Below are 26129 nucleotides of genomic sequence, written 5' to 3'. Positions count from 1 at the left end.
CCCAAAGTGTGCACTGGAGAACATGACTCCTCCATGGTCTTCTATGAGAGTAATTTTGGAGACAGTAGTTACACTGTTCTCCCCAGCCTGTCCCCACTCTTCAGCATCCCGTCTCCCAGGTCTGTAACAGCCTTTTACTCATCCTCACACACAGAGCAGTTAGCTTTGCTAACTCAGTATTTCTCACATTTGTTTGCCCGCCAAATCCATCCTTATCTCCAAGTACTACTTCTCTCTATCCAGATGTCCCAAGACACACACAGTGGAAAACACTGAACCCCATATTATCTTCTCAATGATTTTCTTTTCAGAGTGTGTATGGTTTATAAAAAGTGTCATTTTTATGTTTGTATTTCATTAAATTTATGCTGAATATGAAGTAGGTAGAACAGATATATCCAGTTACAAGAGAGGATACTGAGAGCTACAATATCCATGTTAACTCAGGATTACCCATAATGCATATGATGTTTAAAACTGTTGGAACGTTTTGCATTGCTTTAGGAGTACTTTGCCCCCAATGGAAAAGTATTTCCCCTAGTAAATAAGATGTAGTATGATCCATGCATAAAAGTCTTTGCTAAAACTTTTTGTTTCATTATTACCAAACCATTTGCATTTTCAGGGAGAGGAAAGTTGAATCAATTGTGTCACAAAAATACCTAGGAGTGCCTAAGTGATTGATTTCATTTTCATCATTAAGTGCACCAGAAGTTTTTTGCTAAGTGGTGCAGAGTATCGTTCCCTTTGGAATGTGTCAGAGTGCGACCCCTAGAGAGACACATCCTCACAGCCTGTATCCCTCCTCCAAGGGGATGGAGGCATAAGCTTGACTCTAAGCAAGTTTGCCTGACTGGACTAGATTACTCAGTACATTTTTGTAACATTCGTTTTCCTCTTACCCTCTTCTGAGACATTTTATAATCAGCTTGGTAAGTTCACTAATTTTCTTCAGCTTTTAACAAGGCAGTCAAGTTTCCACACATGCAGAAAAGCGTTATAATTTGAAATACATTTAAATGGAGGAAAACTATGAAACCATGCCTACAAAATATGCCCTCTGTGGTGGAGTATATTAGAATAACAGCCTAACATATTTGTATAACTTTCTAAATATCAGAATTGGTGAGATAATGAACCATGAAAGCATATGTATTGGGGCACCTTTTCTGCTAATTGAGATATAAAAGAGTATTGATGGTCAGTTATCAAAAAAATAAGAAACACTGTCTTTATAAGAAAAGATTTCTCTGCACAGCTAGAATGGTTTGGCTTGTGCTTAACTATTTAAAACTACATTTTGTAGAACTGCTTGGGTAAATTTCCCCAGATCATTTTTGTTTCTAGGTAACAGTGCATTATCATGTATTTTAGAGCACCTCCTTTCAGAGTGGTCACTTGTAGATCTTGATGTCTTGTCTAAGGGTGGGGTATGATTATAAGGTCTTCTCATCTTGGAAGTTTGCCTATATTCATTTTCCAGTTTGTACAAATGGTGGTGTACATGGTAAAGAGTCCTCCTGCAATGCAGGATACCAAGGTTCAATCCCTGAGTTGGGAAGATCCCTGGAGAAGGGAATGGCAGCCCACTCCAGTATTCTTGACTGGAGAATTCCATGGACAGAGGAGCCTGGTTGTCCTACAGTCCATGGAGTCGCAAAGAGTCAGACATAAATGAGTGACTAACCATAAGCCAGTTTTTAAAGGATAGCTTTTATATCTTAGACTGTTAGACTTAATCTGATAATGCTGATATGAGCTGAGATTTAACTGAAATTAACAGGAGATGAGACTCCTCAGGGAGAAGGAGAGGCAGCTTTTATGTTACTGATTCTACAAAATGTGATACAGAAAATGAACTGCATTTTACTCCTCTGCTATGACAAGTTTCCTGTTGACATAGCACATACATTTTAACTTCTTACTTAAAAATAGGAGTTTTTTTTTTATCATTCATCATTTCTTTCAAAATGTTCTATGATTTTGTTTGATGATGATCCTTCCCTGGCCTCCTCACCTGTTTTTCTCCTTCACAGAAGAATTCAAGAAGTTTTATAAAAGCCAACTGGCAAGTATTTACTTGTAGATGTCTTAATGCCCAGGTCACGCTGTTGTTTTGAATCAGTTTCTTTTTCTCATGCTTAGTTGAAAACAAAACCAAAAAAAAAAAAAAAATAGACTTAATCTTGTGGGGTTAAATAAAGGAAAGAATGTAGTGAAAGAAGGAAGATTCCTTTTATTCTGGAGCCGAGTGGGAGCGGCAAGCAAAGACCGTGTGGGGAATGACTGAAAGTGCCTGAGGGCATTTGGTCCCTATTGGTTTTCACATCAAATGCAGTGGTGCCCATGGATAGCCTGTATTGTTGTCAGTTAAATGGGATCATGAGTGTCTGAAAGGTGTTTGAGAATGAACCGAAAATCATTTTCACAAGTGGATGATTACTTCTGCCACATGTTAACCGAACTCTATCAGAATGGCCCAGATTTTTGAGCCTGCATTAATTGCTCTTTCAACCTTGACTGAGGTTTCTCTTTAAGAAAGGCCTTTCCAGGACTAAACTACTCTATATATTGATTTTTTTTTTCTTTCTGTATTTTTCCTTGAAAAATGAAGGCTCATAGAAGAATAGGCTTTATCATTCCACATGTAGATTGATTGTTCCATTTCTTTGAATAAAAATCTAGACTCAAAAGTGGTCTGCTCAAAGTAACAGTCTTTTTTTTTTAAGTGCCAGATAATTCCCGGATTCTGTATACAATTATGTTTTTCAAATATTCATTAGTGATGATTTTTCATGATAAAGTAAAATCATGAACTCCCACAGCATGGACTCAGTGCAAATAAATCATCATATTCACCTTTCTATTAGAACTGTCTGCCACTGCTCTAATTGACACTAAACTACAATATTTAATAATACATCTGGAGAATTTGTGTGTTAAAGTGTTCTTTGAACAACTTTCTAGTTATATTTTTTAAAGTGATTTTAAAATGTTTATATAAATGAATTCTTGATTTCATGTTACCATTTTCTTTTTCAAATATGGCATGGTAGAGAATATTGGCTATTTCTTTACTAGAATAATATAAAGAGTATATTGTAGTTCAGATATATTGTGTTATGAAGATAAGTTAAATCTAAATTTTTAAAACTAATCAGAAAATGAGCTCTTGAAATTTCATTAACTTTTCAGATTATATATATATTAGCAGATGATATATAGCATTTGTTGAAAGTGGCTTAATTTATTAGTAAAACTAATTTCAGAGGTTTTTTGGCTTGAAGTAAGGCAAGTCATAGAATGTTATATGAGAATCTGTTTTATTAAATACTCACAGGGGTACTGTGTAAAAAAACAAGCATTTAAAACAATTTTTATTTTTATAGGCATTACAATGTGAAGATGTGATGCAATATGAATATCTATTTGAAAATTCAGCAGAAATAAACTTCTTAATTATATGGATTTTTGTTTTGCTTGAAGATGATTTTTACCAAACTTCATTTTACTCAACAAATATGTTGAGATCATTTTATTGGTAATACATGCTGTTAAGAGTAATACATGCTGTTAAGATCAGCATATCTCTACAGAAAAGTTTTTATTCCTGTTGTCAGAGCACATTCTGATGGATCTCGTTAAGACTCTGCTTTTCTTTATTCACAAATGAAAACTTTAAGGAGCAACTGTGGTGTGTGTCCCCGCTGGCTTCTTAAGTTAACAGATAACGCTTTTAAGGATCATGTTGAGACCATAGAGGTTATATGATTTTTAATGTTAAATATTGAGATTCTCATATATAACTGTGCTGTAATGGATGAAAAATTATGACCGGTTTGCCTTGTTGATAATAACTATATTGACTTAAAGCTTTGACTATACCAAAGCTCTTTTTATTTTCTTTTTTCTTGACATTTTTCCCTAACAACATGGTTATCATGGTACATAATCTTCATGTCCATACCATATTTTAAATATACAAGTAACAGACTTGAAGTTCATTGTCTCTTAGCTTTGATATTTGAGGATAGAGCATGAATAGTTAGAAATACCAAAAAAAAAAAATCATAGGTGAATGAAGCATTGATACACATTTAGTTCATTTTGTGCCTGTTTCCTAGCTGATTCCCATTTCCTAGCTGATTCCTAGCTTATTCCTATTTGCTGGAAGCAAATAGTACTCTTCATTAGAAATAGTCCTAGAAGAGGGATTAATACTTTAAGATTATTGCTGTATGTATACTGATTTATAAACCCAAATGCTTCAAGGCTTTACTCTTATGTGTTAAATCCGGGCTTTGTGTCAGTGCTGCTAATTTCTTTGTAAGCAGAGAAGATTTTAAAGTTAAGCAGGCAATTTTTTTGTTCAAAGGGAACAGCTTCTTAATACCTTACTTAAGTTGGGTTTATTGATGAAAGCAAACACTTTACAATCGTATCTGAGCAGTTATTTTTAAATAATCCAAAAATACTCTAGTTTACATGAGTATTGTGACACATTGGACATATTTCAATGGAAAAAGTGTCATTTTTAGTATAAGTTAGCATTGGAAATACATGCTTTTCAAATATATTACACACAATAGACTATATCTCTTGTCCTCATTTAAATAATAATCTTGAATCAAATTTAACTTTGATTAGGGAATTTTTTCCCTAGCATCATACTGTAATATAGAATACTAAAGAATGCAGTATGACTCTGACTGTGAAAACTGCTGATATGTGTGCCTCTTCTATCCACTTCGTTTTTGTTTTTGGGAGGGGGGCACACCATGCAATTTATGGGATCTTAGTTTCCCAACCAGAGGTCCAACCTGAATCCCCTGCCGTAGATTTTCAGAGCCCTAGCCACTGGACCACCAAGAAAGTCCCTCCATCCATTTCTTACTAACTGAGATTATTAACAAGGATGAGAAAACATGGTTTTGTTTAAAACCAAATTCTGTAGGTAGATGAAAATGAATAATATTTAAAGCCCTACCAAAACTAAAACAAAAGACCTACTTTTGCTTTGCTCTTTAAAGCCTCTTTAAATAAGGTGAAAAAAAATCATTTGTTAAAGAATGTTGCTCTCCCGCTGTCTGATACTTATTTTATTGGGTAACATTATAAATTGTCACATAGAACCCAGTTAAATGTCTGTCCCCAGTTTGCCTGGTGTTTGGCAGGTCTAATGTACATACTCTTAATTTTTTTTTTATTTGAGATAATCATATATTTAGAGGAAGCTAATGACTCAACAGGCTACAGAATATTTGGGGAGAATATAACTGCAGAGCAGATCCACTGCCCCCACCCCAGCCCATCTATAGTATACCAGCCAAGGTACTCTCTCTCTCCTGGATAACAAATACACTTCTTGGATAATGTTCTCATTACCTTTGTGGGGTAGCATCAAATTTCATAAAGCATTAAAAAAAAATCATTTTTCCAGAGTTCAGATTCACATAGCAATAGAATATTAATAATAGACTTTTGAAAGTTCTAGACTATTTTTATGAAGCAGAAATAAGTGACAAGTAAATAACTCTCAAAGATTTAATTAACACTATTGCCACTATGTTGAATAGATTTAGTCCTATCAGGCGTACCTTCTCCTTTTTACAGAACTATGCAGTTATAATTAATGTTCATGATAATGACCCTGAGATACTTATAGGGTCCTATTCTAAATCATTAAGGAATGATCAAATTATATTTTATGACTATTTGAAGTCAAGTCAACCTATTGTATATAAATTCTTTAAAAATTCATTATAGATGTATATACAGTCTCCCTAGAATAACTCATTTTTCAGTAATTAAGCATTTCTATATGTGTAATGAAATGAATTTATTGCTTAATATAACATATGTTAAATGTAACTTTAGTATATTTTTCTGAAATTAAAAAAAATTACTGCATTTTTATCCATAAAAGAGATAATTTATAGCTTAACACTCAACATTAAAAACAAAACACCACACTCTGAATTCAGCAGTAGTGCTCAGCATAAAGATGAGTCCAGAGAGAATGCATTTTTACTTTTAGAGATGCTTTCTAATAAATGGACTACCTGATTAAAATCAAATATTCAAATGATTTGGGCTCCTTTTTCCTTACTCTCTCTACATTTCAGTCATCCCCGGATAAGACCACCCACCTTCAAAGAATTTAGACTGCTCTAAATACCAGACTTGAGAATAGATTTGAAAACTAGAAAACCCATTTAACCATTAAAGCTTATAGGAATCTGCCACAGTCCTCAAGATAAAGTGACAAGACCTCATGTTTGGTCTACAGGAATTTAGCTTAATCATTGCCAGAAATATTATTTATGGAGCTGTAATGTCCACATCCTTCAAATCCTTAATAAAAGTCATTTTTTTTTTCTAATTATAAAAGTAAGATGAGGAGACTTGCCCAGTGGTGCAGTGGTTAAGACTCTATGCTTCCAGAGCAGGGGGCACAGGTTTGATCCCTGGTCTAGGAACTAAGATCCCACATGCTGCGTGCCAGGGGTGGATTAGTAGCATGAGGTCTCATTCATTTTTAATGGTAATGCAAAATTGTATAGCACTTTGGAAAACAATTTGGCAGTTTCTATAGTTAAACACACTTTCACTATAACTCAATAATCCCGATCCTAGATATTTACTCTGGAGAAATGAAAATATGTGCACACACAAGGATTTAAATGTGAATGGTTATGCAAGCATACTAAGTCACTTCAATCATGTCCAACTCTTTGTGACTCCATGGCCTGCCAGACTCCTCTGTCCACAGAATTCTCGAGGCAAGAACACTAGAGTGGGTTGCCATGCTCTCCTCCAGGAGGTCCTCCCAGCACAGGAATCAAACCTGCATCTCCTTTTGGCTCCTGTATTGCAGGTGGATTCTTTACTGCTGATCCACTGGGAAAGTTCAAATGTGACTGATTATAGCGGCCTTTATTTATGATAGCCAAACAAGTGGAAACAAATGTCTACCAACTGGTGAAAGATAAACACATTGAAGTCATACATTGAAATAAGAAGGAATAAACTCCTGATACAGACAAAAGCTGAATCTCAAAAACTTTATACTAAGTGAAAGATGCTAGACACAAAAAGCTGCATAGTGTACAATTCTACTTACTTGACCTTCTGGAAGACTGAACTCTAAGATCAGATCAGTGGTCGCAGAGCTGGGGGTGTGAGGAAAAGACTAATTGTAAAAAGGCATAAAGAGACCTTTGGGTGAGGAGTGGAGATGTTCTATAAATTCATTGTGGTGGTTACATTCCTTCTATGTCAACTTTCATCAAATTATATATCTAAAATGGGTGGATTTTACTTTAAGTACACTAATGATAAACCTTACTTAAATCGCAACCAAAAAAAAAAAAAAAGACACACTCAACGTAGAAATTGTGGAAATGCAGAAAGACATTAAGAGGAAAATGAAATTCATCCTTAATGTCATCAGCCAGGTATTAATTTTCAGGTGTAACATTTTGATATATCTTTATGTATTTTTTTTTTGCCATACATACACTATGAGTTCATGTGACAGCTTTTTTAAAATTTAGCATTATTATAATTTCCATGTCATTTTTTTTTGGCATCACTCTTAATGACAACCTAATCATTTTGACTCCTTGATTCTTAGTTGGGTTGTGACTTTTTGCTCTTGACTGACATTGGTGAACATCTTTTTTCTTCATTCTCCCCTGAATTTTACATGTGTCTCTTATAATAAGAATCTGATTTTATACCAGCAAAAAAACAACTAGATGCTGATATTGATACCTAATTCTAGAATGCATGATTATAGTGAAAAATGTTAGATTTGAAATTAAGTTTAATGTATTCTTATTTAGTATTAGTTATTGCTTCTGATATATTTTATTTCTATTCATTTCTTATGTAAAATTTTTGTCTGGCTACTAGGAAAACTAAAGGAGGAAACTGTCATATTTTTCCCTCATAGCACTGGTAACACTTACATTATGCAGAAATGTTTACTTCTGTTGAATATAATTTTTTTTTTATGTTGAGACAAAAACTCTTATGAGGAATTCCTTTCTAGAAATGTTTGTATCAGTGGTGACTTCTTCCACGCATGTTCTATTGAATTCTTACAGTACAGTAGCCCATAATGCCTCAAGGCCCAACATTCAAATGCTTACCTTGGTTCCAATCTTGAACTGTCTTTTATTCTATTCTTCACATCTTTCAACATACCCGCGTGCATCCACCCACCCCTCTGCTTTCTCTCTTCACAGAGACCATACCTTTTCATTCCAGATGTGTCGAGGCATCATTTTGAATGAAGTTCCTGCTGACAGTATTATCCCTTATGCAGAACCTTTGCTGTCAGCCAGCCTTACACTTGCTTATGGTGTTGATGGTTTGTGTACCACTATTCACTTTCGCTTATGTCTGACCAGCATGCTAAGTGAGACACGTTGAAGAAGCAGCCTGCGGTCACAGGCAGAGGTTATTCCAAATGCCCTCTTGACTCCTTGGCAGCTATTTGCTGCACATCTTGCTAGTGAATTTGTACAGAGAGCATCTGTCACGTCCACAGTATGTATAGGTCTTGAGGTCATTGCTGTTAACCCTGTAATAGGCACTGGAGTATGTGCCTTTCAGAAGAGGAAAATTACATAGGGAAGACAGGAAGAGAGCAACTAAACACTTATCACTGGAACCATAGAAGAGAAATTAGAGGCTGGCGCAAAGGTGGGGCAAAGGGTTTCCAAGGGCCCTCAGGAGGGGAGGGTGAACAGATGAGAACAGTACTGACGGATGTTTCTGATAGTCTCTAACTGCATCAGTGTTACATTCAGAAGCGCAGACGGTGGGATATCCAGAGTATTACAAAACTGAATAGAAGTTCGCAAAATACTCCCGCTAACTAATGTGCCTGAGAGAAAGAAAATACATCATTGATTTGGGCAGTACTGGCAATGTTTGCTAGGCAGGAGCCTAGGATTTATGTCAACTTTTAGTCACTCCATTTCTGTTTGTGTGGTTTTTTTTTATGGAAATTTAGAAATACAGAGAATAAAGATGGAAAATTAAACCTTCCATAACCCCACCATTCAAAGGCACTATTACTAACAGTTTTGCAATATCTATTTCATATACTTCTTTTACAAATTTCAAACCCCTTAAGTATTTATATGGTTTTGAAACTTTTTTCATAAAACATTATATCATGAGATATTCTTTATGTTATTAATTTTATCAAAAATATTTTTTCAGTGGCAGCATAGTATTTCTTTCTGTGCATCTTCCAGCATTGTTTAAACAATTCACCTACTGTTGGACATTGTTACCTTTTTTTCATAATATGAATAATACTGTTCTATATATCCATGTAACATATGTATTCGTGTGTGTGTCTGTTTCCCTAATTCCATGATGAAGAAGTGGGGGACTATTTCTGTATCAGTTCACCAGTCATTCAGTCGTGTCCGACTCTCTGCAACCCCATGGACTGCAGCATGTCAGGCTTCCCTGTCCATCACCAACTCCTGAAGTTTAATCAAACTCATGCCCATTAAGTTGGTGATGCCATCCAACCATCTCATCCTCTGTCGTCCACTTCTCCTCCTGCCCTCAATCTTTCCCAGCATCAGGGTCTTTTCAAATGAGTCAGCTCTTTGCATCAGGTGGTCAAAGTATTGGAGCTTCAGCTTCAACACCAGTCCTTCCAATGAATATTCAGGACTGATTTCCTTTAGGATGGACTGGTTGGATCCCCTTGCAGTGCAAGGGACTCTCAAGAGTCTTCTCCAACACCACAGTTCAAAAGCATCAATTCTTTAGTGCTCAACTTTCTTTATGGTCCAGCTCTCACATCCATATGGAAAAACCATATTTTTGTCTAGATGGACCTTTGTTGGCAAAGTAATATCTCTGCTTTTTAATATGCTGTCCAGGTTGGTCATAACTTTTCTTCCAAGGAGCAAGCATCTTTTAATTTCATGGCTGCAGTCACCATGTGCAGTGATTTTGGAGTCCAAAAATATAAATTCTGCCACTGTTTCCACTGTTTCCCCATCTATTTGCCATGAAGTGATGGGACCAGATGCCATGCTCTTTGTTTTCTGAATGTTGAGCTTTAAGCCAACTTTTTCACTCTCCTCTTTCACTTTCACCAAGAGGCTCTTGAGTTCTTCTTCACTTTCTGCCATAAGGGTGGTGTCATCTGCATATCTGAGGTTATTGATATTTCTCCCTGCAATCTTGATTCCAGCTTGTGCTTCATCCAGCCCAGCATTTCTCATGATGTACTCTGCATATAAGCTAAATAAGCAGGGTGACAGTGTACAGCCTTGGGGTACTCCTTTTCCTATTTGGAATCAGTCTGTTGTTCCATGTCTAGTTCTAGTTGTTGCTTCCTGACCTGCATACAGATTTCTCAAGAGACAGGTCAGGTGGTCTGGTATTCCCATCTCTTTCAGAATTTTCCACAGTTTATTGTGATCCACACAGTCAAAAGCTTTAGCATAGTCAATAAAGCAGAAATAGATGTTTTTTTCTGGAACTCTCTTGCTTTTTCGATGATCCAGCGGGTGTTGGCAATTTGATCTCTGGTTCCTCTGCCTTTTCTAAATCCAGCTTGAGCATCTGGAAGTTCACGGTTCACATATTGTTGAAGCCTGGCTTGGAGAATTTTGAGCATTACTTTACTAGGGTATGAGATGAGTGCAACTGTGCGGTAATTTGAGCATTCTTTGCCATTGCCTTTCTTTAGGATTTGAATGAAAACTGACCTTTTCCAGTTCCGTGGCCACTGCTGAGTTTTCAAATTTGCTGACATATTGAGTGCAGCACTTTCACAGCATCACCTTTTAGAATTTGAGATAGCTTAACTGGAGTTCCATCACCTCCAATAGCTTTGTTCTTAGTCATGCTTCCTAAGGCCCACTTGACTTCACATTCCAGAATGTCTGGCTAGAGCCAGAAGTGATCACATCATCATGATTATCTGGGTCATGAAGATGTCTTTTGTACAGTTCTTCTGTGTATTCTTGCCACTTCTTCTTAATATCTTCTACTTCTGTTAGGTCCATACCATTTCTATCCTTAGAATACCATTTCTAACCTTTCTATCTATTGAGCCCATCTTTGCATGTCATGTTATTCTACAAGAAGGTGGTCTTATTTTACACTCCGTGAGTAGTGAATATGAAAGTCCATCATTTCAGCACCCCTTAGCCAATATCCCATATATTTTTTAAAAGCGGGCAAAAAGTATGTTTGCTTTTTTTTGCAAAGGAGAATTATTTTCATAAAACAGGAACTAAAATTTCAAGCTAAGATTTCAGTTTTAAAAATTGAGAGAAAGATTAAAGACATTAAGACCATCAACAAACTATTAGCTAAAGGGCTTTTTTTAATCATACAGAATTGTATATAATTTAAATTAGTTTGAATACCCTCTATAATGTTAAATCTTGACTACAGAAAAAGGAATTGTGATAAGGAATTTTTCACAATAAGGAATTGTGAAAAATCATACTTTAATTTAAAAATTAGGTCTCTGTCATACTTTTTAACTTCTAAAATGTTTTCCACTTTTGTGGGAGGTATGTGGTATAATTTTAAATAGCTCTCCATGACATGCTCCTACTTGATTAATTTCTTCCCTTTCCTCCTCAATCCTTAAGCCTATATCTGTGTATTCAAATAAGAGCAAAAGTTCTGTTCTCCAGTGATTAACTACTTGAATCATTTCAATTCAGGTTACTAACAGCAATGCACAGTTAAACAGAAGCCTTGGTTGAAACTATTGTTAAATTATACAATTTCGCTTTCATTAGTATCTGAGTTTCATAGTTAGGAAAATTTGCATTAAGAAGCTCGCATAAGTCAGATAAGTCTCCAAGTTACAGGGCTTGGACCTTAGAAATCATCACATATAGTTCTTTGATTTGATAATTGAAGAATTGGAAACTGAGACTGGTCCAGGCACATTTGGGGGACACTCAGCTGGACAGAGACTCTTCATCCTGGGTTCTGGCCTCTGCAGCCAGCTCCCTGCCAGGCCACAGTCCTCAGCCTCTGTCACCTGAGAGCTGAAACATCTGGTCCCTAGCCTCAATTCATAGCATACGTCTCTCCTGAGAAATAGGTGTAAGAATACAATTCCTACTGCTTCTTTGATTATCCTTTCTAACTCCAACTTCACTCAATTTGTGGAGAGAACTGACAAATTGATAAGCCACATACATCAATTCCCTTTCAAGAGCCTTAGAACAGACTCAGTCATTTTGTAACACAGAAGTTGGGTGCTGTCACAGATTCCAATAGAACTAAACTTTGCAGGCTGCTCTCGAGAATAAATACCTATGGAATAAATATGATTATGTGGCACCACACCATTATTCATATAAGATATTTCTGTTTTTCTTACCAGATATCTGTATGCCCTTGGACAGAAGGTTTGGAAAAGATGGAAAAAACGTTACTTTGTTCTTGTTCAGGTAAGTACACTTTTTTCCTGTCATATAATCACTGTAAGGCAATCAAACTTTTATTTGGGTTATATCTGTCAGTATCTACTGTATTATACATTAAAACTGAGAAATTTAGAAAATATTTAATTTATTTTAAAATGAAAGTAGTAAGGCCATTCCAATACAACTAACCTTTTTATTTAAAATAACTATTTTTTCAAGCCAAACATTTTAGTGAACTAAATGGCATTATTTTATGCTTTTCTGCACCTCCTCAATGTCTGGCTTAATAAAAATAGAATGCAGCTATATTTTCAAATCAGCTTCTGCCTTCAATCTGTTGCAGTCTCAGGTGAAATTTAGCCTCTGGAAAACTCTACTATATGCTCTTGACAGAGTAAGTGTGAAACAGGCAAAGATGTTTAAACGTAATTTTAAAAATGGTTTTGACCTCACAAGTCCCCTGAAAGGATTTTGAAGATCGCCAGGATCCCAAGACCATACCTTGAGAACCACTGCATCATTCTAATGTTTTATAGATAAAACTTAATTCATAGAAACATGCCTTTTTAAGAAACTGTATCATATATATCACTTATTCAGAGGTACAGGTTTTTTGATTGCCTTGACTGGTGGATTTGTTTGTGATAGGATTCTGAATATAGGCAGATTGCTACAATGTACAGTTCAGTAGACTCTTGTTTTGGTGTTTGAATCATGAATGACCTTTGCTCATAGAATATACCCATTTAGTTACAGTTACTTTAAAGAATAATTTTGAGTAATAGTCATTCCAGTTCATGATAAATTCAGGCTGTCTTATTCCCAATGAATATATATGAAAAGAGAAGCTCTCTTGGTATCCTTAACACAAAACAGTCTGTAAAATCTTACCGATTCCTATCCACACAGTATTGTTTTTATTCAGTTGCTAAGTCATATCTGAACTATTTTGCAAGCCCATGTACAGTAGCATTCCCCCAGGCTCTGTCCATGGGATTTCCCCAGACAAGAATGCTGGAGTGAGTTGCCATTTCTTCCTCCAATGGATCTTGCAGATCCAGGGCATCTTCCCAAACTTGCATCTCCAGCATTGGCAGGTGACTTCTTTACCACTTGAGCCCCAGGGAAGCCCTACTCACGTATTAAGCAAGTATAGACAAGATCAGGTTAACATGGTGATATCCCAAGGAAGGAAAATCATTTGCTATCTTCCAGAAATAAAGTCATCTATCTACTGCTGGATAAAATCATTTTATTGATGTGCCATAATAGCATGGTAACTTCATGAAAGTGTAAATTTTTAATCAAAAGTGGGGTTTTTCCCTGCCTGGGTAAAGTGTAACTTTTTCTTATGTAAATAGAACTGACAATCCCCTGGTGGTCCAGAGCTTAAGACTCCAGGCTTCCATTACAAGGGCCCTTGGTTCAATCCCTGGTTAGAGAAGCAAATACCACATGCCATGCAATGAAGTAAAAAATAAAAAATAACAAAATTTATAAATAAGTAAATAGAACCATAATTTGGTCAACCAGACTAATAAAAGATGCACATACATTTGCACACACAGAGAGACTATTTTTTATATAAAACCCACACATTTGCTTTGAGTAAGGGCTCCCTGTTAGTAGTTCTCAGTGGTCTGTCCTCCAAAAGTCACACCCATTAGGCATCTTCTTGGGTTTCTAGGCTTAATTTCTTTACACTGGCACAAAAATTTAAATGCATTTACTAGGCAGTTTGAGCGCATATCTTTTTGTACATTTTTATTTTATTTCCACTTATAGATTTTCTCACCTACATCTAATTTAGCAAGTTTGTGTTAGTGACTTGTCTTTGTCAAATCTTTCCAAAACATCCAAAAGATTTTTCATAAAAACTGCAGCTTCTTTTTCATGGTCATATATCATGCATTTACACAGAATATCATAAGTTCTCATCCCATAAGTTCAGTAGCTGATGTTATTGGCCTCATCAAACACTACTGATTCTTAGTAAGCATAGAGTTGAACTGGTGGAAATAAGTATAAGAACACATGAGAATGTCACCCAGTAACCACAAATTTCAACATGTCATACCTATTAGTCAATATGGTTTTCCAAGAGCAGTTTTAGGTTCACAACAAAATTTAAGGGAAGGTACAGAGATTTCCTATCTATCCTCTGTCTCCACATAAGTTCCTCCACTATCAACATCACTCATCAGAATGGTACATTTGTTACCAAGAATGATCAACACTTGACACATCATCTTCATCAAAAGTCCATACTTTTTATTAGATTTCACTTTTGGTGTTGTGCATCTGTGTATTTGAACAAACATACTATTTATCACTGTAATATACAAAGCATTTCGCTCCCTTGAAAATCCTCTCTATTCTGCCTATTCATCTTCACCCTCCCACCTTTGGCAACCCCTGATCTTTTTACCATGGGTTTGCCTTTTCCAGAATGTCATAGTTGGAATCTTGCAGCATGTAGCCTTTACTAATTAGCTTCTTTCACTTAGGAATTTGCATTTAAAGTGTTTCCATGTTTTTTCCAAGGCTTAAAAGCTCATTTCTTTTTAGCACTGAATAATATTCCATTGTACAAATGAAGCACAGTTTATTTATTCACCTACTGAATGACATCTTGGTTGCTTCCACATTTGGGCAATTATGAATCAAGCTGTTATACACATTTGTGTGTGGGTTTTTGTGTAGACATCTTTCCAGCTTTTTTGGGTAAATACCAAGGAGCATGATTGCTGGATCATATTCATTATTTTTAACGAAAGAATCCTAGAGTGTTCTTTGTATAGAGATCTAGTAAAGCAACAGTAGGCTAAAAGAGTTTCTAATATACATTGTTTTAATATGAAAATCAGGCCTTAGTAGATCAGTTTTGAGAGCTCAGATGGACACCTTATGCTTCTAGCCAGGTAAAGTTCAGGGTAATCATTTGCTCCTTACCTTATTTTTTGATATATGATCACAAGAATCAAGTTACAGAGCAACCATGTATATGTTCATTATCACCCCATGAGAGGCTTTAGAAATAAAAGAAGAATTTTTTCTTTTATTCAAAAAATTCAAAAAAAGAATTTGAATGCTTTGAGATCATTAATTGTTCTTTACGGAACATTAACCATGTCTTTGGAGAGCTGGAAAGTTCTCCATGTAACAAAAATATGTTTTAACATTTTAAAGGCAACCTCCAGTTTAAACCAAAGGAGGTAAACCTCTATACTCCATAATTAAAATTTAGGATAAACACCACCAAACTGTCATTTCAAACTATCAATTCAGATGTATTCTACCTGACATAGCGTCTTGAAATTTGAAGTCACATGTAAGTATTGTGAAAGTGTTAGTCACTCAGTTGTGTACGACTCTTTGCAGCCGCTTAGACATAGCTCGCCAGGCTTTTCTTTCCATGGGATTCTCCAGGAAAGAATACTGTGGTAGGTTGCCATTCCCTTCTCCGGGGGATCTTCCTGACCCAGGAATCGAACCCAGGTCTCCTGAATTGCAGGCGGATTCTTTACTGTCTAAGCCACCAGGAAAGCATTGTATCTTTATACAAATGTATGTATATACACGTGTTCACACAGAGAATCCCATGCCCAAGTGTATTGAGATTTACATGCCAGTACTCTGACAACTCTTTAAAGTGTTAAATATAATTGAATCATCCTTTCAATTCCAAATGTAATGGGAAAACGGGTGTACACACTTCAAAATCAAGATGGGTATGTATGGAGATTTAGCAGAAGGACTCATTGGGAAGTAGTGGGTCATTTTATTAGTATCTTTAAAGACAGCTCTCATTCTATTGGCACATGGCTTGTGGATCCATACCTGCAGACTGCACTGTTGAAAGGTGAGGGAGTCGTTTCCAGGAGGACAGTGTACCCCTGCTGTGTCTGCTGCCGCCATCAGCAGAATGGTGCTCTGGTGATAATGTGAATCTCATCACCACTCGTGAGTGTGTATTATCTGAGTGATGGAGCTGGAGGTCTAGCCATCAGCCCAAGAATTTGTGCTCATAAAAATTGATTGAGAGTCTCGTTTGCTCAGCTGCAATGTCGTTGTTCAAAGTGAACACTTGCGGAGCTGCTGAGGTGAAGAGACTTTCCAGAGACTCTTGTATCAACATTTAAATCCGAGTTGAAAATGGGAAAATGAATTACTTATCATTGTGGGGTGTTAACTGAGCTAAGTAAGATTAGTTTTGGACCCCATTTACATTCTAAAGCTGGTATGCTTACAGTATTAAAAAGATTTTTCATGCTTTTTTTAAGAGGCTGCATTTGTTTCTGATGAAGGTAAATTTGGGTCCAAGCCAAACTGAAAGAACAGTGATTTTGAGGAATACGTTGGAAATCTTCCCAAAACTTACATGTGTTTTTATTAAACTTATATGTGTTTCTTATTAATTTTTCTTAAGCATATTCAGTGTTTTAGTGTTACATTTGGAGGATATCATTGATGTAAAGTACTTATGACACTAGTATGCTTTAGTTCATTGTAATAAACCATTTAATGGCTTTAAAACTCCATATTTGTATCTACAATTTAAGCAAACTGAATTATTTCATAAATCTGTATTCAGCTAATACCTCCGCAAATAACTGTATGCCCTCAGATGCTGCATATTTTGTGGTGATATAAAAATTCCTGAAGCACTCCCCTATTAATACAACTATTGCTATCTTTAATCTAATATTTATTATGCAAATATGGCAGGCATTTATGCAAAGCACTTTTTTACCACCACACTATCTCTTTTAGTCTTCAAAATAAGATTTGAAGATAGGTATTGTTATCTCCTGGAGAAGGAAATGACAACCCACCCCAGTATTCTTGCCTAGAGAATCCCGTGGACAGAGGAGCCTGGTGGGCTTCCATCTATGGGGTCGCACAGAGTCGGACACGACTGAAGCGACTTAGCACGCATGCATGCATTATTATCCCCATTGTACAGATTAACTTGATGTACAAAGAGGTTATATATTAATAATTTGGCCAGAATTATACAGTTAGTATGAGGTAGGTAGTGTCTGGTGATCAGATCCAGTTCTGTCAACCTCTAGAGGCTAAGCTCCCATATCCTCTGTCACCATGCCATGATCAAATAAATGCACACAACTAGAGTTGATCTAAAGACAAACAGATATGTGCATAATCATTGTGGAACATTCATTTCATGAGGTACACAGCAGTGTTACTATGTTAAAGAAATGGCCAGTGAGTGATGGCATAAAGAGACCCGCACTCATGAAGCCCACTTACCACGGGACGTTACTGGAAACTGAAGTAGGTAGACATCTATGTTGTTCTGGCCCTGTATCAACGTGTTCACTGCTTATTGTCAATGTGTCAGAATCATGACTTGAAGTTGCTGCAAACAACAGCAGGCTACCAAGGCATAATGTTAATTACCTACCAGCTGAGCTGGCGCTGGATATAAACAGTCAGCCACGCCACTAAGTGATCTGTACCTGCTGTAAACACACGAGAGCCACTCTGTTAGTGAGATGCCATCAGAATCTGCTCTTAGCTTACAGAAGTGGCTGCACCAGCCTGGTGATATCTGAAATATCCCGCACACCCTGCTGCAGACGGCTGTCACGTTATCTGAGAATGGCACCACTGCAGGAAATTAGATGATCTAGGTTTAGTCTTAGGACATAAGCTGATGTTTGCTAATAGTAATGCAAAGTGAATAGATATACTGCTGTCAAATCAAGAAAGTCATGGGGTAGCGTCTCTCTGGCTTTACGTTTTAAACTGATTTAAGATGTACAAACCCAAGACATGCTCAGTATAGGATAAACTCAAACCATACGCAAGTCTTTGTGGCCCTCATCAGAACCCCTACCAGCATGGCCCCCTCATTTCAGTCTTTTCCCCCAATGGCCAAGTAGCCATCGCTAGTAGGCTGAACTTTTAAACTTGTTTCAGTATAATCCAATCCTAATGGAATCATCCACATATATATTTGTTTTCTGAATTGTTTTGACCCACTTTTAAAATGCGTTATGGGATTTCCCTGGTGGTCCAGTTGACTAAGACTCTGTTTCCAGTGCAAGGGGCCTGGGTTTAATCCCTGGTCAGGGAGTTGGGTCCTGCACGCTGCAATGAAGATTGAAGAGCCCACATGCCACCAAGACTGGCATAGCTAAATAAATTAATTAATTAAAATAAATATTTAAGATAAATAAAAAATAAAACATCAAGTTACCATGTCAGTATCTAAAACTTCACTTTATTCCTTTTAATGGATGATTGGATTCCATAATTTAGTTTAAAATAATTTAGATAACAGTTCCCTGTTTTTAGAAATTTAAGTTCTTTTCTTTAATCAACAAATAATTCTGGAATATATATGCTTGATCTCTGGGCTCATGCATGTGTGTTAGAGTATTCCCATAGAAATGAAATTGCTGAGCCAAGGCATAGATACCTATAATATGAAGTAAGATTTACAAAACTTGATGACTCATGAATATTTAAATATTCACTGAAACTTAGCTTTTTTTTTTAATAGTTAACGGTCATTATGAGTCAAGTTGCATGTATTATTTTATCTTTCAAAATGCACATAGAAAAGAAAATTGAAAATTCTTTTGGCTGTGGGAAAAAAAAATCTCAGAGGAAAAGAATTTTTTAAGTTTCCTTTTTATGATAGCCTTTGTAATAATCGAGTTTTCTGTAAATGAAATAATGGATTTATTCTTCAAAATAGCTGTAAAATATATTGAAATGATCATTTACCTATGTCTCAAGAGTTAAAATTATAAAAGAAAGTGGAATGAGAGTGGAGCTGAATTTGATAAGGAATATCTCATTAGGATCAGGAAATGATCCCAATGCCAAAATTCCTCTTTTACATGTACCTTGTGTTCCTTTAAAATTTGTGTTGGTATTTTCATGTGGAAAAATATCCATTTCTCTTCTTTTCTAGCTCACACCTACATGAAAGAGTAAAGACCTATGAATGAGGAATGTGCAGTATTGTAACCATATTATTTATCTGAATTGAATGTTAATGAGCTTGATTTTATAAGACTGAACTTTAAAATGCTCTATATGTTTATATGTGTGCATGCATTCATATGCATATATATCTTTATACATACATGTGTAGTGTTCCTGCTGCATAATAAAGACTTGGTAAATGTAAGATAAGTAAATATTATTTCACCTTTAATTTGGGTTCCTTCTCAAACCTATATAAAACATAAAATTGATTTATATTTGAGCATCTGTGCATGTGTGCTCAGGTGTATCTGACTTTTTACAATCCTATGGACTGTCCTCATCCAGATGATCTTCCTGACCCAGGGATCAAACCTGCGTCTCCTGCATTGCAGGCAGATTCTTTACCATTGAGCCATCAGAAATCCCATATTTGAGCATACTTGAACCAAAATCATGGTGTTGTTTTTGTTCCCTTTTTTATTCATTACCCCTATGTCAATGAGAAAATCCTGTTTTTCTATCGTCAGAATACTATCCTGCTTACATTCAGTTCCTTCCATCTTCTCTCCTATCATTCTAGTAGAAACCATTATTATCTTCACATGGATTTTCACAGTAGAATCCCAGCTCTTCTCTCTGGGTCTACTTTCCACCATTCTCCTGACAATCCATTCTTCACATTGCCAGAATAATCTATTTGAAACATAATTCAGATTTTGCCAATTTTCTGTCTAAATTCTTCCATGACTGCCTATTACCCTCAGAAAACCTCTGACCGTAACCAAGGGGAAGTCCTATATATTGTCCCTGCTGTGGCCTCTAGCTTCCTCTTGGATGAGTCCTCACCTGTGACTGAGCAGCAGCTTGACTTGTAATGCTCTGCGTCCAGGTTAATTGCAGTGCCGAGAACTGGGGTTTAGCACCTCCAGGTCACCAGCCCCCTCTCTCAACTATCTAATAATATGAGTTTATTTTTAAAGTGTGATTTCTATGCAAATTTGCCTTTGAATTAAATCTCCCTACCTTTCTTCCTAGGACTGGGAAGCCTGGTTGTGCTGCACTTCATGGGGTCAGACGTGACTCAGTGACTAAACATACACCACACACCTTTCTTCCACTCAGTTGTTGCTTAGCTTCCTAAGCATCTAAAGAAATTCGGAACTTTTATTCTACCTTGTACGTTTTCCCCATGACTGGCTTGTTCTACCTACCCACTTAGGTATCAGGTCAAATGTCACCTTAAATCAGTCTTTTTTGCCCACCCAATCTGAAGTGACTCCCCCATCATATTACCCAATTTTATATTTCTCAGAATATTTTTCTCTGATCAGAGTTATACATCCTTATATATTTATTTGTTAATTATCTCTTTGTCCCTTCTAGAATATATGCTCCATGAAAATAAAGACCTTGTCTGTCTTATAATCTACTGTGAGTAGAAACTGGCTAAATATTTGTTCAATAGATGAATATATGTGAGTCACTCTGAGCAGTGTTTTTAAAAAGACTGCCTTTCCTCTTTCTAATTTATACACTGATTGCTAAATCTTTTTTATGCCATTTGGTCCAGACAGTAAATATATATTCCCTTCAAATCCATCATGATCTTGAAGAATATATTCATCTTCCTTGATTAAATTAAGCTCTGGGATTTTTTTTTTTTAATAACTCTAGCAGCACCTTTGGCCTCTGCCAAGAACATTTCCAGCTAAGGATTTTTAAGCCTTAATCTTTACTGAAATTAGACGGTGGCAGTTGCTAAGCTGCCAACTGTTAACATGATCCCTGTAGTAGGAACCCAACATACAAGCCAGAATGCGGTGGTCTCTAAGAACTCATCGTTAGCACTTACACGTGTAGACATGGACAGGTGTTGAACAGGTTGGCAGTTGAAAATAAAATGGGAGGTTTCCTAGATCAGATGATGGTACCTCATGGGACCCCAGCAAATTAAGGCGCCCTGTGATGCCAAAACAGCCTGATTTAACTCTGTTCTCAGATTAAAGTACATTTATATCCCCCAGTTCTCAACAAATCCATCCTTTATGGAGTTATTAAGAATGGATTGGGTTAAGGATATTGAGTGTTTATCATGGCTCTGTCTTTCTGCTGAATGGATTTTCAGTCGCAATATAGTATATTATATAAGCTTATAAGTCAGCTTATCCCTGAAAACAAATATCAGATCAGAATAGGTCCGACCACCTGTTTCTATCTAATTCCCTGGCACGTGGAGATGGGCCAGACTGCCTTTAGCTGGAAGCACAGGGAGCATGGGGAACCCCTGGGCCCTACCATTTAGCTTTCAGCAGCATATATTAGGGCTTCCCAGGTGGCACTAGTGGTAAAGAACCCGCCTGCAAATGCAGGAGACATAAGAGACGCAGCTTCGATCCCTGGGTCAGAAAGATCCCCTGGAGAAGGAAATGGCAACCCACTCCAGAATTTTTGCCTGTAGAATCCCATGGACAGAGGAGCCTGGCAGGCTGCAGTCCATAGAGTCACAAAGAGTCAGACACAACTGAAGCGACTTAGCACGCATCCAAAGCATATATTAAAGATTAATGCCAATTGATAATGAGTTCTCTCCAAGTGGGATTTCTCCAGGGTACCCTCACCCTGGATGTTGGCTGCCAAACCAGTAGCTACAAGGCGTTGACACTGTTCAGAAGGATTCACTTGATATTATACTACAGGTTCATTGTAGGGTTTGCCTCAGTAAGGTGATTTAGCATGACCTTACAAAAGAAATGAGCAAAAGTGGAAGGCTCTTGGGGATATTAGAGGAATCAAAAGAATAAAATGCAGTGGCATTTTATGGAAACAGAACCAGGAGCTAGTGAGGCAAAGGATGGTGTTCATACTTACTTGCTTCTTGAACCAAAGTATTGAAAAGCCAAACTGCACTTTTTTCAGTTGTCTCCTGGGTCAAATTCCCTAATTGTCAGTGACAGCTTTGTTGGTCGTTGGTATTTTGTTTCTCTTCCATCTGTGTTCTTCGTTAAACCTCAGGGCCCAATCATCTGTGGTAAACTCCAGGACTGTTAGGTGACTTTTGAGATATTAGAGTAAACAATACTAAAAGAAGTAAAAAATAGAACACATGTTCAATACTTATCATTTAAATCACCATGGTTGTCAAAAGTAGGTGATTTTTCTGAAGCTGGAGGCTTTTTTACTTGGATTTTCTTTTTCTTGGTATCTCCAAAGATTTTGAAATTGGTCCTTAAACATATCCATCATGTTTAAGCTAGCTAGAAATACAGTACTTAAAGCATAAAACAGCAACTGAACCTGTACTTCAAGTTATATAAAGAAAAAAGCAACACAGATGCAAGCATTTTACACCGCATATGAAAAACAAGTAGCCTTTTGACAGGTAGTTTTTAAAGCTAGATCTTAAATAGCAAGCACATTTTTAACACTTTAGGTATGCTATGCATATCAAGCCTAGACTCTTTAATGCATGACAGCATGAACATGACTTGTATAAAGACCTTGATAGAGATTAATCTTTTTTGTTGTTTTAAGAGAATCATATTTAAAACATATACATTGAAATATATATTCATGATAATATCCATTAGAAATAGAGGGAATAATATCTAAACTACATTTAGAGGCATCTCTGATTTTTCTTTTCATCCTCAATTTATTGTCCATTTATGTATTCAGATATTCAAGAGGTATTTTCAGTACTATGATCACTATCTTTTTAATGGAAAGAAGCAACCCATCAGCCTGGGGTGAAGTAGACATATAAATTGGGGAGAACCCAGTGAGGCTGGAAATTAGAAGCCTGAGGCATGAAGGCCAACAGTCCTTAGTCACTCCCAGCTTGGAAACACAGTCTCAAAATGGGGTCAATCCTGACATCACACTTTCAAACCTATTACGGAACAAAATATATCTCTAACCCACAATGAAATGACTCTAGGAAGGCACATAAGAAGAGAGAGAGGGATGATGGATCCCTGACAACTGGGTGTGACTTATTGGGAGACGCCTGCGTATCAGACAGGCATGGTGCTAGGTGTTCTGCATTAGTATCTCCAGTGCTCACAAGGGCTTCCCAGGTGGCACTAGTGGCAGGGAACCCATCTGCCAATGCAGGAGACATGAGAGATGTGGGTTTGATCCCTGGGACAGGAAGATCCCCTGGAAAAGGAATGGCAACCCACTCGAGTATTCTTGCCTTGAGAATCCCATGGGCAGAGGAGCCCGGTGGGCTGCAGTCCATTGGGCAGCAAAGAGTTGGGCACGACTGAACCAACTTAGCACACAATGCTGTCAGAGACCTGCAGAACACGTGTTATTGTTGTCTCTGTTTTATAGAAAATCAAGCTGAGCAATACAAGGGTTAGAGAGAGATGTCCAAGGTCTTGTCAAACTGAAGCTGAAAAGAATAAGAAGTAACTGAGGGAGAAATGAAAGTGGGACCTAGATTTGAAATGGCAGACTCATTTGTTAAACATGGTTTATCTCCCTTCACTTCCAATCAAAATACTTCCAATGTTGAAATATGATTGTCCTCAGAGAGCCCTTTTCTGGATGCTTTATCAAAAATAGACTCCCTTCCCTGTCATACTTTTACTCTGTTTTATTTTTCTTCAAAACAATTCATTCGAAACAACCCAAAATTGTTGTAGGTATTGTTTATGTGTAATCCAGTCTTCTCCATATCACTGTTTGAGAATTGATATTATTTTTCTGTTTTTTTTTCTTATTCTGATGCCGAGGACGTTATTGTATACTCAAGGCTTAGAAAAAATGCACTGCAGATATTCAATAAATATTTGTTGAATGAATAAATAATAGGGAAAACTACCCATGGAAGAAGATAGTAAAAATTGAAAGTTGACATAAAACTACAGTTAGTTATTTGCCATTCTGACTTGTAAGAAATGAAATACTAGTTATCACATCTCTAAAGGTATCAAGGAAGAACCAGATGCATCTTCCTAAAAAAGATCAGAGAGAAATAGGAGCGCTCACATCAGTCTTCAAACTGTTTTGCTAATTTGCTAGATTTTACAACTATAGGTCACTGTAAACTTTTCATCATAAATTTAAATAGTTACAATGGAGGTAATTTCTAAAATAAAACCATTAAATTGATCATAAACATTCTCAATCGAATTTGAATATTGTTGTGATTTTATGTACATCTCTAACCATTGCAAATTTTATATTATTAGCTTTTTCTCCTTGAATTCGTATTTCGATGACTGATCCCCAACAGAATTTTATTCTTAGGAAATAAGTACTATGCATCAATGGGCTTCCCTGATGGCTTAGCTCATCTGCCTGTAATACAGGAGACACAGGTTCGACCCCTGGGTTAGGAAGATCACCTGAAGGAGAAAATGGCAACGCACTGCAGTATTCTTGCCTGAGAAGTCCCATGGACAGAGGAGCCTGGCAGTCTACAGTCCATGGGGTCACAAAGGGACACGACTGAGCAACTAAGCACTAATGCATCAGAATCTTTTTGATCACTCTGTCGTGCTTATCTGCAATTAAAAATGTCTGCAAAATTGGAGTAAAGAACTCTCCTATGTTGGAGTCCTAAACCCCAGTAACTTAGAATATGACCTTATTTGAAAATAACATTGTGTGCGTCATCAAGATGAGGTCATACCAGAGAAGGGTATGCCCCTAATCCAGTGTGACTCATGCCCATATTAAAAAAGAGGGAGCTTGGAAGCAGATACACACCCCAGAGAATGCCAAGTGAAGATGAAGGCAGAGATGGACATGATACCACCGCAAGCCAAGGAGTGCCAAAACTGGCCAGCAACCCACTACCAGTGAGAGGGACAAGGAGCAAATTACCCTCACAGCCCTTGGAAGGAGCCAACCTGCTGACCCCTTAATGTTCAACTTCTAGCCTCTAGCACTTCAAGACAATACATTTCTGTTGTTTAAGCCAAATAAAGATCCAGAGAGCAGAGAGAGCAGATATAAAGAATAACACAAGCAGGCCAAAAATCCCCTTTCCCTAAAAAATCTTTGTTATTAGATCTTTTTCTCCTAAACTCCCAGATTTATTTCCCCTCGTCCCTCTTAAAAAACCAAGTCAGTCAAACTGCCTCACCTGAAGAAAAAGAAAAGTCAAGGGTTTCCCTGGTGCCGCAGTGGTGAAGAATCCGCCTGCCAATGCAGGAGACGCAGGTCCAATCCCTGGTCCTGGAAGATCCCAGATGCTGTGGGGTGGCTAAGCCCCTTTGCCACAACTACTGAGTCTGTGTTCTAGAGCCCAGGAGCCCCAACTTCTGAAGCCTGCATGCTGCAATTACTGAAGCTCACACTTCCTAGAGCCGATCTCCACAAGAGAATCCAGCACAGTGAGAAGCCTGCACACCACAACTAGAGAGTAGCCCCTGCTTGCTGCAACTCGAAAAAATCTTGAGCAACAAGAGAGACTCGGCAAGGCCAAAAATAATTATTTTTAATTACAAAAAATGAAACAAGAGGAAGAGTAAATAAAAATTCCTATGATCAGAAGGCTTTAAGTATTAAAAATGTATTTTGTATTGAAGTATAACTGCAATTATATAAATAGCACACAGCTTATAAAAACATATAAGTAATTGAAGAATAATTATTAAGGTTAAATTTGACTGGAAATGCCTATGTTAATGAGCTGAACTTAGCTTCCCTTCCCAGTTTACCTGTGAATGACTTATTTATTCTATAATGAGAAAGGGTTTCACAGTA

General features: G+C 36.9%; 1 protein-coding gene across 23 annotated transcripts in view; it reads left to right on the top strand.

The window, feature by feature from the left end:
* Positions 1-26129, top strand: part of CADPS2 (calcium dependent secretion activator 2) — a 571224-nt gene that overhangs the window by 347901 nt on the left and 197194 nt on the right. For all 23 annotated transcript variants that reach the window (XM_043872603.1, XM_043872601.1, XM_043872591.1 and 20 more), the window contains exon 9: positions 12401-12467. In XM_043872603.1, the coding sequence (XP_043728538.1) occupies positions 12401-12467 (67 nt within the window). The remainder of the gene's footprint in view (positions 1-12400; positions 12468-26129) is intronic.

This window comes from Cervus elaphus, chromosome 18, assembly GCF_910594005.1.
Source record: "Cervus elaphus chromosome 18, mCerEla1.1, whole genome shotgun sequence".
Lineage (NCBI taxonomy): Eukaryota > Metazoa > Chordata > Mammalia > Artiodactyla > Cervidae > Cervus > Cervus elaphus.
The sequence above is the reverse complement of the archived record's forward strand: the minus strand, read 5'-3'. Positions and strand labels throughout refer to the sequence as shown.